This window comes from Lepidochelys olivacea, assembly GCF_965140295.1.
Source record: "Lepidochelys olivacea isolate rLepOli2 genome assembly, chromosome: 1".
Classification (NCBI taxonomy): Eukaryota; Metazoa; Chordata; order Testudines; family Cheloniidae; genus Lepidochelys; species Lepidochelys olivacea.
In genome coordinates this window covers 195,380,747-195,395,804 of record NC_140411.1, presented here as the reverse complement: position 1 = coordinate 195,395,804, position 15,058 = coordinate 195,380,747, and the positions used below count along the sequence as shown (strand labels likewise).

The window sequence follows — 15,058 nt, the reverse complement described above, 5'->3', positions numbered from 1 at the left end:
GTTTCATGACTGGCCAGGCTACGGTGTGAAAGTTCTGTTTGTTTCTCCTTAATGAAACCCCCTGCCCCTTGGTTCACTCTACTTCCCTGTAAGCTAACCACCTGCCCCTCCTCCCTTCAATCACCGCTTGCAGAGGCAATAAAGTCATTGTTGCTTCACATTCATGCATTCTTTATTCATTCACCACACAAATAGGGGGATGACTACCAAGGTATCCCAGGAGGGGTGGTGGAGGAGGGAAGGAAAATGCCACACAGCACTTTAAGCACAGCACTTTAAAAGTTTACAACTTTAAAATTTATTGAATGACAGCCTTCTTTTTTTTGGGCAATCCTCTGTGGCGGAGTGGCTGGTTGGCTGGTGGCCCCCCACCGCGTTCTTGGGCGTCTGGGTGTGGAGGCTATGGAAATTGGGGAGGAGGGCGGTTGATTACACAGGGGCTGTAGTGGCAGTCTGTGCTCCAGCTGCCTTTGCTGCAGCTCAACCATACACTGGAGCATACTGGTTTGGTCCTCCAGCAGCCTCAGCATTGAATCCTGCCTCCTCTCATCACGCTGCCGCCACATTTGAGCTTCAGCCCTGTCTTCAGCCCGCCACTTACTCTCTTCAGCCCACCACCTCTCCTCCCGGTCATTTTGTGCTTTCCTGCACTCTGACATTATTTGCCTCCATGCATTCGTCTGTGCTCTGTCAGTGCGGGAGGACAGCATGAGCTCGGAGAATGTTTCATCTTGAGTGCGTTTTTTCTTTCTTTCTAATCTTCACTAGCCTCTGGGAAGGAGAAGATCCTGTGATCATTGAAACACATGCAGCTGGTGGAGAAAAAAAAAAGGGACAGCGGTATTTAAAAAGACACATTTTATAAAACAGTAGCTACACTCTTTCAGGGTAAACCTTGCTGTTAACATTACATACATAGCACATGTGCTTTTGTTACAAGGTCGCATTTTGCCTCCCCTCACCGCATGGCTACCCCCTCAACCCTCCCCGTGGCTAACAGCGGGGAACATTTCTGTTCAGCCACAGGCAAACAGCTCAGCAGGAACGGGCTCCTCTGACTGTCCCCTGAAGAAAAGCACCCTATTTCAACCAGGAGACCATGAATGATACATCACTCTCCTGAGGATAACACAGAGAGATAAAGAACGGATGTTGTTTGAACGCCAGCAAACATACACTGCAATGCTTTGTTGTACAATGATTCCCGAGTACATGTTACTGGCCTGGAGTGGTAAAGTGTCCTACCATGAAGGACGCAATAAGGCTGCCCTCCCCAGAAACCTTTTGCAAAGGCTTTGGGAGTACATCGAGGAGAGCCGCGAATGCCAGGGCAAATTAATCTTTTCACATGCTTGCTTTTAAACCATGTATAGTATTTTAAAAGGTACACTCACCGGAGGTCCCTTCTGCACCTGCTGGGTCCAGGAGGCAGCCTTGGGTGGGTTCGGGGGGTACTGGCTCCAGGTCCAGGGTGAGAAACAGTTCCTGGCTGTCGGGAAAACCGGTTTCTCCACTTGCTTGCTGTGAGCTATTTACAACCTCCTCCTCTTCTTCGTCCCCAAAACCTGCTTCCGTGTTGCCTCCATCTCCACTGAAGGAGTCAAACAATACGGCTGGGGTAGTGGTGGCTGAACCCCCTAAAATGGCATGCAGCTCATCATAGAAGCGGCATGTTTGGGGCTCTGACCCGGAGCGGCCGTTCGCCCCTCTGGTTTTCTGGTAGGCTTGCCTCAGCTCCTTAAGTTTCACGCAACACTGCTACAGATCCCTGTTATGGTCTCTGTCCTTCATGCCCTGGGAGATTTTGACAAAGGTTTTGGCATTTCGAAAACTGGAACGGAGTTCTGATAGCACGGATTCCTCTCCCCATACAGCAATCAAATCCCGTACCTCCCGTTCGGTCCATGCTGGAGCTCTTTTGCGATTCTGGGACTCCATCATGGTTACCTCTGCTGATGAGCTCTGCATGGTCACCTGCAGCTTGCCACGCTGGCCAAACAGGAAATGAGATTCAAAAGTTCGCGGTTCTTTTCCTGTCTACCTGGCCAGTGCATCTGAGTTGAGAGTGCTGTCCAGAGCGGTCACAATGGAGCACTCTGGGATAGCTCCCGGAGGCCAATACCATCGAATTGTGTCCACAGTACCCCAAATTCGAGCCGGCAAGGCCGATTTAAGCGCTAATCCACTTGTCAGGGGTGGAGTATGGAAATCTATTTTAAGAGACCTTTAAATTGAAATAAAGGGCTTCATCATGTGGATGGGTGCAGGTTTACATCGATTTAACGCTGCTAAATTCGACCTAAAGTCCTAGTGTAGACCAGGGCTTAGATAGTGGATAGAACTAAATATTGAAAAACAAATGACAACAAAAATTGTGGAATTCTCTCTTATGCGCTACTCTCAGCATTTCTCAATCGAGAACTGTTAGCATCTCTCACTTACAGAAATTAATATCAGATACAGGATCAAACTCAAATGCCTCTTGAGGTTTTTCCTGGACCACTTCTCTAGAATTCTTCTAGTCTGTTGGGACAAGTAGATTGGAATTGTGTACTTAATCTCAATCTCTAAATAATTTCTATTATATCTTAACTGAGTAAGAATTGTACAATACTTCTAGGCAGGAATGAACCTCACCTTCTATCACCAGTATTGGGAATATTACCCCTAGAACAGCCAAGGCCTGTCCAAGGAACATATTCAAATATACTTTAAAGATGTTCTGGAACAGTTAAAACAAAAGAAGATAAATTATGCGTGCAATATTTGAAGGATGGAGAAGATTTGGGAGATCATTGAGTGGGGAAGAATTTTATTTCAAAAGATCCATTGGAAATGGCATTTCCAGAGCACATCACCTACTATTCATGTGTGTTTGAAACGGGAAGAAACAGAAGCCAACAAAAACAATATATAAGAAAGAATTGTTTGTGTTTATTGTTACAAGGCAGACATCATCCCAAGGAAGAATCCAGTGTTCAGAAAGTCAAAAAAACCACGCAGTGAAAGGAATCTTATAACTGATTTACGTTCCTTTGCTACACCCACCAGGATAGGTGATATGGCACAAACAAAAAGAGAGCGCTTGAGGTTGTGATGAAGGACTTCTAAAATTATGTGCACAAGAGCCTTTTCTACTACTAAGATTAGTGACAACCTAGCAATGCTTTCTGTAATATTCAGGAGAGGTTTTGCCTACCTTTCACTCGATTATTTTCCCAATAAAGTTATCTTTTAAGTCAATTTGAATTGGGCATCTGAACTATTAGCTGGGGATAGTTGTTGCCCTTAGACAAGCGTTTTCTGGTTTCTCAAAGAACAGATGAGAAGTCTCTCATCTTACCCTGAGATTGAAAGCTCTTTTGGTTTAGGACCATCTTTTTGTACTGGGGCTCCTAAGAACTACAGTAATACATACATGCAACCAACCAACCAACCAGATGACTGCCTCGGTACAAAGTCACATACATAGGGATCACTGGTTTCCCTTCCTAAGGAGTGTGACAGGGGCCAGTTAGGGTCATTGTGGACACAGAATGCATGTGCCCTAATGGGCATCGTAAAATGATTCCTCTAACTTTTAGGAAGCAGCATCAAACCTCCCAGGACTTGTTAGGCAATGGAAGCATGCTCATGTTGTTGTACCAATAAAATAAAAACCAGCAGGATCTTATTAAAGGGAAAAAGGCAAAATACCACATTTATTGTGAATACAGAAAGAATCATAGTAAGCAGTTAGTTATAGCTATAACATTCCATTCAATTTCATATTTATTCACACATTCATTCATACAAACACATACACACATACACACCCACAGGTTCTGCAAGGTTGTTATCATAGTTACCAGCCTTAGAGTTGCTCATGCCAAGCCACTGGCCAGGTGGCCTGGGGAGCAGGGCCTTGTCAGATGCTCATCTGATGCTCCTGGAAGTTGGTTTGCAGAATCAGACCCCAAAGTTCTCACTTTTTAGAGTCTATTTTTATAGGAATTTCTTCCTATGCCAGTCTATGGGAATTGCTTCATCATGCTGTTGCTGAATCAATCAGCAGATAGCACATTCCTGACGGCTCCAAGATGTTATCTTGTTCTTTGGTTCTCCCATTCTTGAGGCTGTTGGGTGGATTCCAGTCTGCCCTCCGGGGGGGGGGGGGGGTCCCTCTGGTTATTTCCACTTGACGCCTTCTTCAGCCAATGGACACTGGATTCTTAGGCTGGCACCTCCCTGATCATTCAGTTATTATCCACACCAAGCATCCATCTACATACATCCTCTATCTCTATTTTAATCACAATTGTTAATACAACAAAAGGGTGGAGAGTCTCTGGGTGCTGTTTCTGTTGTTAGAGTATTGCTTTGAGTCTCTCTCTCTGTGAATTGCTTTGAGAACAGACTCTGTCTTAGAATGTACTAACACAATTAGCAGCTTGCAAGTTTCACACAGAGGGAGAGAAACGGTACCAAAAACCAAGAGACCTCTTAATTAGTAATACCCTGGAATTTAAACTCTGGGGAATCAAACTCATTTGTGATTTTAATACAGAACTTCTTTAATATGATCCAACACTGTGACCTGAAAGAAGTCTGTAATAAAGCGGCTCTGTGCTTGCAGCAGTTATACTAGCAGTTACATTAGAACAATCTCCCTGTCAAGAAAGAACAGGAGGTGGGGCCATGAAAAACAAAACAAACAGAACCCACAGCACAATGATCACCTGAAATGTTTGCAGATTACCCAGGAATGGGAGTTAGGCCAGAACGTGAACCAGCTGAAGTGATGCGCTCTGTAAATCTGGTAGAGCATTTGCCCTTGAAGTACCAAACATGCAGTAGGCAGACAAATTTGTCATATACACTCCTGTAACAAGGGTTGAACAGCTGGAAAATATATTCTATCTTCCCCAAGAACAACAGCCTGAATTCATTCTGGTGCTTCTGATAGGTTATTGCATATACACTGGCCTAACTGGCATGTTGTTTTTTTTGTGCTTTAGAGTATGTGGACCCTTATTACATTACATTATCATGATGAAATTGTCATTGGTAAGACTGGGAACGATGAAATTGCTACACCAAGTTTATATTTAGTAGTGCTGTCGATTAATCACAGTTAACTCACACGATTAACTCAAAAAAGTTAATCGCGATTAAAAAAATTAATGATTAATTGCAGTTTAATAGCACTGTTAAACAATAGAATGCCAATTGAAATTTATTACATTTTTTGGAATGTTTTTCTATATTTTCAAATCTATTGATTTCAATTATGACACAGAATACAAAGTGTACACTGCTCACTTGATTTTTATTACAAATATGTGCACTGTAAAAATCATAAAAGAAATTTTTCAGTTCACTTCAGACAAGTCCTGTAGTACAATCTCTTTATTATGAAAACACAACTTATAAAGGTAAATTTTGATTACATAACTGCATTCAAAAACAAAACAGTGCAAAACTTCAGAGCCTACAAGTCCACTCAGCCCTATTTCTTGTTCAGCCAATTGCTAAGACAAACAAGTTTGTTTACATTTATGGGAGATAATGCTGCCTACTTCTTATTTACAATGTCACCTGAAAGTGAGAACAGCCATTCGCATGGCACTTTTGTAGCTGGCATTGGAAGGTATTTACATGCCAGATACGCTAACCATTCGTATGCCCCTTGATGCTTCGGCCACCGTTCCAGAGGACATGATTCCATGCTGATGACGCTCATTAAAAAAATAATGTGCTAATTAAATTTGTGAATGAACTCCTCAGGGGGAGAATTGTATGTCTCCTGCTGTGTGTTACCCGCATTCTGCCATATATTTTGTTATAGCAGTCTCGGATGATGACCCAGCACATGTTGTTCATTTTAAGAACACTTTCACTGCAGATTTCACAAGACATAAAGAAGGTACCAATGTGAGATTTCTAAAGATAGCTAGAGCATTCGACCCAAGGTTTAAGAATCTGAAGTGCCTTCCAAAATCTGAGAGGGACGAGGTGTGCAGCATGCTTTCAGAAGTCTTAAAAGAGCAACACTCCAATGCAGAAACGACAGAGCTGAACCACCAAAAAAGAAAAATTAACCTTTTGCTGGTGGCATCTGACTCAGATGATGAAAATGAACATGTGTCAGTCTGCTCTGCTTTAGATGGTTATCGAGCAGTGTACACTTTGTACACTGTGTTGTAATTGAAATCAACATATTTAAAAATGTAGAAAACATCCAAAAATATTTAAATAAATGGTATTCTATTATTAACAGTGCAATTGATTTTTTCAATCAAGTGATTAATCGTGATTAAGTTTTTTAATCGCTTGACAGCCCAAAAATTAGTAAAACATTTATCTATTAAATTTTATAAAAAACTGCCAAATCCAATAATGTATAAAAAATTTATTAAGCAATTAAGATTTATGATGAAGTACATTGAAAATTAAACATTAAAACCTCAAATCTGATATTACAGCCACATTACAAAGTCATAATACATTATACTGCATTTGAACCTTCCAGACCAGTGTTTCTAGGAGCCTAATAACGTGCATATATAAAGCAGGGGTGGACAGGAGAGGCTAGGAATTCTGGTCGAATACAAAGCCAAGGTACATTATTATTAGCATATTAAAATCCATGTCTATAAGGAAACAGAAAAAAATGCAAATCACAAGCATCTATTACGATGAACACTACTAAATATAAAAGTTAAACAAATAACTCAGACCAAAGAAGGAATCTTGATTCCCTCCAGTGGACTTCTGGGGCCAAATGAATGACTCCTCATTAAGGAAAGGTGCCCTGCCCACCTTGGCTGAAGGCAAAGCTGGTCTCCAAGGAATTATTTTGGATGAGAGGGAAAGTACATAGCAGGACTAACTATATACTAGAGCACTATTCCTCAGCTCCCTCCCTATCAATAAATGCAATTTTCAGATTGCAATGGTTAATTAAAATGTCTTTGATGTCTTTACAAATTTATAAAATAATATTCTCTCTGTAGCCTTCCAGAAATGCTCCTTGCGTATCTTTAGCGATGAAGTCTTCCCAAAAGAACGCCTGAGCTTTTCTCTCTCCCATTATTGTAGCTGAGTTTTCTGGATACCCTGGAAAAGGATTTTAGATCATAAGTTACTGGTAATTAAAAAGCATCCATGCTAGCTGAATCTCCAACAGAACAGAACAGAAGTTGAATGCCAAAGCAGAGAATCTAGTCACCTTAAAATATTAATGGCAAAATGCAATAGGCCTAATACAGGAATTCCCACATCCACCCAACTGTCGAAAATCCTTTATTTTTTCATTATATTAATGCCTAAATAATATGAATAAATTAAATGAAATCTATTTTAACCTAATCTACTGCATGTGTACAAACATAAATGTAAAGTTTTGCTCCACTGAAGCAAATACATCTATACAGAATTCATCTACTGCTCTACTTTTCATTTTCCCCCTCAGGAACTGAAGGATTGGCAGTTTGTTATTTAGATTTGTTGTAAACTAATCTGCTCTGTGATCACACCCTCAAGTGGTCCATCCCAATACAGTGTGAGGCAACAATTCATAACAGATCTATAATAAATCTGTTTTTGACCTTTCCTTCTCTGAAATTGATCTTTTATAATTAGCTTCTTGCTAGAAGTTGCCAAATCCAAAGTCGTTACAGACACAAGAGGACTTAGCTGGTTCTTTCCCAGCTGTTCATTAGAACATATAGCAGCTTCACTATCTACTTGACTAAGATTTCTGAAGACTTCAAAACCACTCAGCACAAGTTCCATTTTCAGGATGTATACTGCAGTCATCTCTTGGACCTCTAAAGCTATCATAGTGCTAGACTGAGCAAACTCTCCAGCTGAGTCTTAATTCAGGTTACACAAATGCATAATCACTGATTTGCAATTAAGGAACACATTTTCTATTCCAGATAAGTTAGCAATCGAACACTCACTAATGCTTTTCACATGAAGCCTGTTACCTGTATGCACGAAGAAAAAAAAGTTTCTGGCTGGAAACAACTTGCCCATATCATAGGGAGAGGTTTCCATTTATAGCAGAGGGAAGAAAAAAGCATGAATTAAGAAACTGAGTAAAGATGTAATAAAAAATATTTACAGGAGCAAGCTCAAGCAAAGCTCACAGAAAGTTCACCTACCCATTAGCTTACTCAAGATCATCCACTAAATCAACTATGTTTTAATCTCATATAGAAATGAAAGGCCTTAACCAGAGAGAGATTCCATACTTTAATTAAAAAAGAAAATGAAAAGAGCAAACAACTTAAGCAGGAGTGGAGATGAAACTGCAGAAACACACACACACATGACCAGCCTACTACATTTTCTGTACACATCATGTGTTAGAGAAATTGTTTTTGAAATTATACTACTGTATAATTTTTTTGAAAAATTATACTACTGTATTGTTTTCAGAGTAGCAGCCGTGTTAGTCTGTATCCGCAAAAAGAAAAGGAGTACTTGTGGCACCTTAGAGACAAACAAATTTATTGTATTATCTATTCTGTTGCCTATAAAGCTGGATTAGTTATGAGTCTACAAGAACAAGACTCTGAGGGAGCTGAAGTTTCAGAAATCTGGTAGCTTAATATTTTCTTTCTAAACAAAAATCACAAATTAAAAATATTTGTCCACTGGAAAGCTGGAAGTCTCCCATTTCCAATGGTAGATAACATCATACCTGTTTCTAGCCTTAGTGCGCCACAAGATATCCAAACCTGAACCTGTCAATGTACTAAAGTTATTAATCCTGGGTCTCAGAAAAGTAATTTTTTTGGGAGGGAGGATAGGATTTAGGGAAGGACATGTGATGAGAAGAGAAGCAAATTTTGTGGTATGTTTAAAAATACTTGTGGATGTCAAGTCAATCTGTAGATTGTAACGTTAGTGCTCTTTCTATATATGGATAAGGCAGAAGAGATGGTCTGTTATGTTTCATACTTTATTACATATTCTATACATGTGCACATATATTTAAATAATGTATTCCTCTATCATGTATACAGACTAACTACAGCCTTTAAAATCTTAATGTAAAAAAGTCCCATGATATGATATATTACAAAAAGTCTGCGACACATGGATCCTAAAAATATAGGTTTTTATGAAGAGTAATGTAGTGTTATCAATTCAGTGATTAACTGCAGTCATTTTTTGTTGTAAGTCCATAACCTATATGAAGGCACCCACAGTCCCCCAAAACACCACATGAAGAAAATTAAAAATAAGGAGTACAGCACATTTGTAAACCTTTTCTTAAAAAAAAAAAAAAAAAAAAAAAAAAAAAAGGGAAAAAGGAAAAACAACAACTTATTTTGCTGCTATTTTTGTAACTACTGAAAAGTCACTTGCCTTTGTTAATATTTTTGTGCACTTCTGGATGAGCCATTATTTTGCAATGTCCTAGGGATACTTGCATAGATATTTGCAATCCTGGATTCTGGTGATAAAATTAATGGGGTCATAAGGTTAAGTACCACAGTGAGCACTCTATCCAGTACTGTATGTTAAAATATTGGACTATTCTGACCTTAGGAGCAAGCTCAGAGCAGCAGTTCTAAGTATTAAAAGAAAGCAACAACTTACTTCCATCTGTGAAGTATAATGAACGTTCTTTACGTGAAAGCCTCTGGCCAAATTTAATTTCAAATACAATTTGTACTTTATAACAGTGAACTTACTTAAGTGTATAACTAATTTCCTTTGAAGACCTTATAATTTATCAGCATTAGAAAAGGAGGGAAATATCTTGCAATTAGATTTAGGATCACAGAAAGGCATTGTAGGGAGCTGTGAATATCAGTTAAGAGAAATAATACAGAGGGATATAAGAGGTTAACAACTCAGAGCAAACAATAAAATGAGACTCATCTTGGAAAAATGAGACCTAAAAGAAATAGTGAACATGAAAAAAGCCTTATTTCTGAAGAATCTGTATCTACTATACTTACCAGAAACAGAGATTATTAAAACTGTAAGGCATTAACAAAAAAGTGTATTTTTTCCAGTCTGTTAACTATGTGCATTTGAGATTGTTTTATGTAGTCTGTCACCATTTCCCCTGCATATTGAGTTAGTTCTTCCCTTGCTGAAAAGATCCTAGTGTAACAGAAAAACTAACTTTTTAAAATGAAGTTAAATTTGACAGTGTCCATTCATATATCCGGGGGAAATAATTCAGAACACAAATGTTCAGTGAGAGTGAGAAACTTATCAAACAGAAACACTGAAACTGATGACAGTAGATAAATTAGATACACGTTTGCAATGCTACCTTGTCGGAAAAAAAGCTAGTGCAATTTCCTTACATAGAAACATCATATCAGAGTAGAAAGTTAACAGTCCCTCTTCCATATCGCTTGTATGTCATCAGACGTGGAATACTGCACTTGATTCTGGGTCTCATTAATTAGAGCACTGTGCAAATGCAAAATTTGGATTCGCATCTATCTGTGATCTGTAAAAATGGTCCACGTATATGGATATTAAGCGGATATCTGCAGATTTGAAGGGCTCTACTCATTACTAGACCTATACTAACTGGACAGAACTTAAGGAATAGCAACAAGAAACGACTGGGGGGCGACTGTGATTGATTTATAAAGAATGATTAAGACAGTTCAATACTTATAGTTTGGCAGTGACTCTTTAATTAGGTATGGACTGGAACATAGTAGTGAGCGACTAAATATTTAAATAGTATAAACATACCACAGATACAGGGGAGTATCTATAACAAAGACAGTATATAATAAAAATGTCAACATTTTGGTTGAATATCAGAGGGAAACAACCTTCCTGACAACAAAAGCTATTTAGATTGAAGAATCCTGACCCACAGAGGTGATGGAAGCTCCATCACCTGGGAGATGCAAGGACTAACTATGCTAAACAACAGAAGTACATAACAGGAAATAAAACTCTGCAGTGGCATGGAGATAGGCTAGATAACCTCACAGGAAAGTTTCATCTCTACTTTCTGTAAACTTATCTGATACTGTTACTTTTAACAAGCAGATCAGGGTGACAACTTTAAAGAAAAGAAAGTCAAGTCTGTTTACATATTATTTTCCACTTTTCCTCTTATATGATTGAAATTATTCATCCCTATATATCAAGTGCATCATTTTTTGGGAACCCCAGAATGGATCCTGCTTGGAGAGGATATTTATGTAAACACGTAGTTCAGAAATCACAGAAGGTAGATCTGAGTAACCAAAAAGTTATCTCTAGGAGATTCCAGGGATGTAACGCAAGGATGACGAGAGAAGTGATAGCAGAGGTAAATGACACGTCCTTTGAGACCAGAGGCTGGATCTCCGTCAAGCTTTTTGCCAAAGGGTAAGCTCTGGAAAAAGATGTGTTCCCCAAAAGTGTGAAATTTTATTATTCTAATTATGTTGATCATACCAATCTAGGTGAGCAGTTGTACAGATTTAGCTTACTCTAAACCTAGGAGAGCTTTGTTGATATCAGTGTACCTAGTGGCAAAGCATGCCTAGTACAGATTCAGTTTATACTGGCAAAACTGAGCTTTTGCCAATATAGTTAATACATTATGGATAACCTGAAAAATTTTGCTTGACTAAATTTGAGCAAGAAAGACTGACCAGAAAATTCTTTCCCCTTACAATGGCTTCTTTAAAAGTCTTAAGGGCTTTCCCCAACCCCTGCTGATGTTTATAAAGGTCTTCATCAAAGGAGAAGGCCAGCACCCCCATTAAATGTGTTTGGGTCTGCCCATTTCCCACCTGTCTCTTGCTTTTGTTTACACTACTGACAGCATGCCAGCTTCAGCAGCACTGAAGCAAGACCTCCCAACCTCTGAACTCTAGAGAAGTCCCAAAGAGTAAAAAAATCCCTCTCCTAGCTCCCACTGCTCCCTTCTCTATACCATAGATTGGGAAAGGAAGAACAACTTTCCTGTCTGCACCCCCAGCCACATACAAAATGGTCTGCGGAGGGAAGGAGGAGGTCCCCCTGGCTATCCCTTTTTGCCTCTTGCCTACACAGGGCTCCCAGGGAACGGGTATACTCTCCTGGCACCAAACTTAGAAACAGCAGAAGCTCTTCTCTTGTGTTTCTGGTAAAAAGTAAATGCCCCCTTACAGGCACTAAGGAGAGGCATACATGTTCCCCACAAGAGCAATGCAAAAGTGATGACATGCTAATGACAACTCACCACGAACAGAACCAAGAAAGTGAATAAACACAGTGCTGTCAAAATGCACAAAATAAAAAAAGCTGAGGAAACAGAAAAAAAAATCTTGAATCACTTTCAGCTTCTCTTATGTACTTCTTGCCACAAGTGGATGTATAACACCTCCAAAGAGTAATGAGATTTTTCAAATTTACTGTGTCCCCATAAGCTTCAGCATGGAGATTTTATGGCCAATTTAGATGGACCTGAAAATAATGTATTAAATTGGAAACACTGACAACTTTAACTATGAGAACTCCTGAGCAGGTGCTGCTGTATCTGAAGTAGCTTATTTTAAATATCAAGCTTCAGATTTACAATTCTCTGTAACTCTTTATGATGGTAACTACAAAGATTAGGAATTTTATAGGCCCTGGGAGTTTGTGCCTATCTAATCTCAAACCAGTTTAATTTTTCAAATTCAGAACTTGAGCAAATCCTCTTGCTGACTCAGTGGCAGCACTTGAATTTAGCTTAAGTCCTCCTAAGGAAGATCTACACTTACAATGCTGCAACAGTGCAGTTGCACCGATGCAACTGCACCGCTTAAGGAAAGATGCTCCTATGCTGTTGGGAGAGCTTCTCTCATCCCCATTATAAATACACCTCTGTGAGAGACAGTGTCTATGTCAATAGGACAGGCTCTCTGCTGACATAGCGCTATCTACACTGAAGGTTAGGTTGATATAACTACGTCGTCCAGGACTGTGGATTTTCACATCCCTGAGAGATATAGTTATACTGATATAAGTCTGTACTGTAGACCTGACCTAGGACATATTTGTAATCTTGTTACTGTGTAACCACAAGTTTTGTAGAGCTGGAAGCAGGAACTCCCCAAGAGTGGTGGTAAAAACTTTTAGTTCTTGAAAACATGATTAACTAATCAGCAACTTCTCTACTACACATTAACGGATATTAGCTATGTATGGTATTAGCAATACAGCAGAGAAGGGGAGCAGGAAAAAAGACGGTTACTCACCTTTGTAATTGTTGTTCTTCGAGAGGTGTTGCTCATTCATTCCAATTAGGTGTGTGCGCGCCGTGTGCACGGCCAGAGAATTTTTACCCTAGCACCTCCTGGCAGGTCAGCCGTGGAGCCCCCTAGAGTGGCGCCTTCATGGCACTAGATATATACCCCAGCCGATCCAACGCCCCCTCAGCTCCTTCTTGCCGGCTACTCCGATGGAGGGGAAGGAGGGCGGGTTTGGAATAGATATGGGCAACACATCTCGAAGAACAACAGTTAAAAAAAATGAGTAACCGTCTTCTTTTCGAGTGCTTGCTCATATTGATTCCAATTAGGTGACTCCCAAGCCTTACCTAGGCGGTGGGGTCGGAATGAAGTACTGTGGATTGTAGGACTGCTCTACCAAACGTCGCATCGTCTCTGGCTTTTCGGACGATGGCATAGTGAGTGGTAAAAGTATATACCGAAGACCAAGTAACAGCTCTGCAGATCTCCTGGATTGGGACCTGGGCCAGGAAAGTTGCCGCCGAGGCCTGAGCCCTTGTAGAGTGAGCGGTGAGTGGCAGGGTCAAAACACCAGCCAGATCGTAGCAAGCACGGACACAGGAAGTGATCTGGGAGGAGACCGGGAGGCCCTTCATCCATTCCACCACTGCGACGAAGAGCTGGGTCGTTTTCCTGAATGGCTTTGTACACTCAGTGTAGAAGGCCAGGGCCCTACGAACATCTAGGGGATGTAGCCATTGTTCCTGAAGAGAAGCGTGCGTTTTGGGTAAAAAACTGGGAGGAAAAATGTCCTTGTTGATATGAAAGGTGGATACCACCTTGGGAAGAAAGGCCAGGTGAGATCATAGCTGCACCTTGTCCTTACGGAAGATCGTGTATGGTGGTTCTGAGGTAAGAGCCCTGAGCTCAGATACACGCCTTGCCGATGTGATAGCGATGTGGAAAGCCATTTTCTAAGAGAGGTATAGGAGGGAACAGGTGGCCAATGGCTCGAACCGGGTCCCCATGAGCCTGGAGAAGACCAGATTCAGGTCCCGGGGACTAGCTGTCATACCTGTGAGTAGAGACGGTCCAGGCCCTCAAGGCACATACTGACCGTGGAACTGGCAAACACAGATCGGCCATTCGCTCCCGGGTGGAAAGCTGAAATGGCCGCCAGGTGGACACTAATGGATGATATCGCCAGGCCCTGCTGTTTCAGGCTCAGGAGACAGTCCAAAATGAGAGGCATGGACGCCTGGGGAGGGGAGGAGGGGGGTGTGCTGTGGTGAGTGCACCAGCATGAGAATCATTTCCATTTAGCCATATATGAGGCCCGAGTGGAAGGTTTCCTGCTACCCATCCTGCTGTACTAAATGAGAGCAGAGTAGCTCAGCCATGCAGCATCCATGCCGTGAGATGGAGGGATTGTTAGTTGGGGTGACAGAGGCAGCCGTGATCCTGAGTGATCAGGTCCGGAAAAAAAGACAGCAGAACTGAGGCGTCCACCGAAATCTCCAACAGTGTGGTGTACCAATGCTGCCTGGGCCACGCCCGGGCAACCAGAATCAGTCATGATCTGTCCCTGCACACCTTGAGCAAGACCTTGTGTACAAGGGGAAACAGCGGGAAGGCGTAAAACAACCTGCTAGTCTACAGGAGTAGGAAGGCATCTGTGAGAGAGCCCAGGGAGCGGCCGTGAAGGGAGCAAAATGCCAGGCATTTCTGGTTGCTGCATGAGGCAAACAGGTCAGCCTGGGGAAACCCCCACTTTAGGAAGATGGAGTGGATGACATTGGGGCGGAGTGACCAGTCGTGGGATTGGAAGGACCTGCTGAGGTGGTCCGCCAACATGTTCTGGACCCCTGGGAGAAACGACGCCATCAGGTGAA

General features: G+C 41.2%; 1 protein-coding gene across 5 annotated transcripts in view; it reads right to left on the bottom strand.

The window, feature by feature from the left end:
* Positions 1-6,388: 6,388 nt before the first annotated feature.
* HJURP (Holliday junction recognition protein) overlaps positions 6,389-15,058 on the bottom strand; it is a 40,422-nt gene continuing 31,752 nt past the window's right edge. For 4 of the 5 annotated variants that reach the window (XM_084635928.1, XM_084635927.1, XM_084635931.1 and 1 more), the window contains exon 12: positions 6,389-7,098. In XM_084635928.1, coding sequence (XP_084492054.1) covers positions 6,971-7,098 — 128 coding nt within the window. In that variant the 3' untranslated portion in view covers positions 6,389-6,970. Of the gene's footprint in view, positions 7,099-9,363; positions 9,452-15,058 lie in introns of all 5 variants that reach the window. The other variant, XM_084635929.1, reaches the window with a different exon arrangement.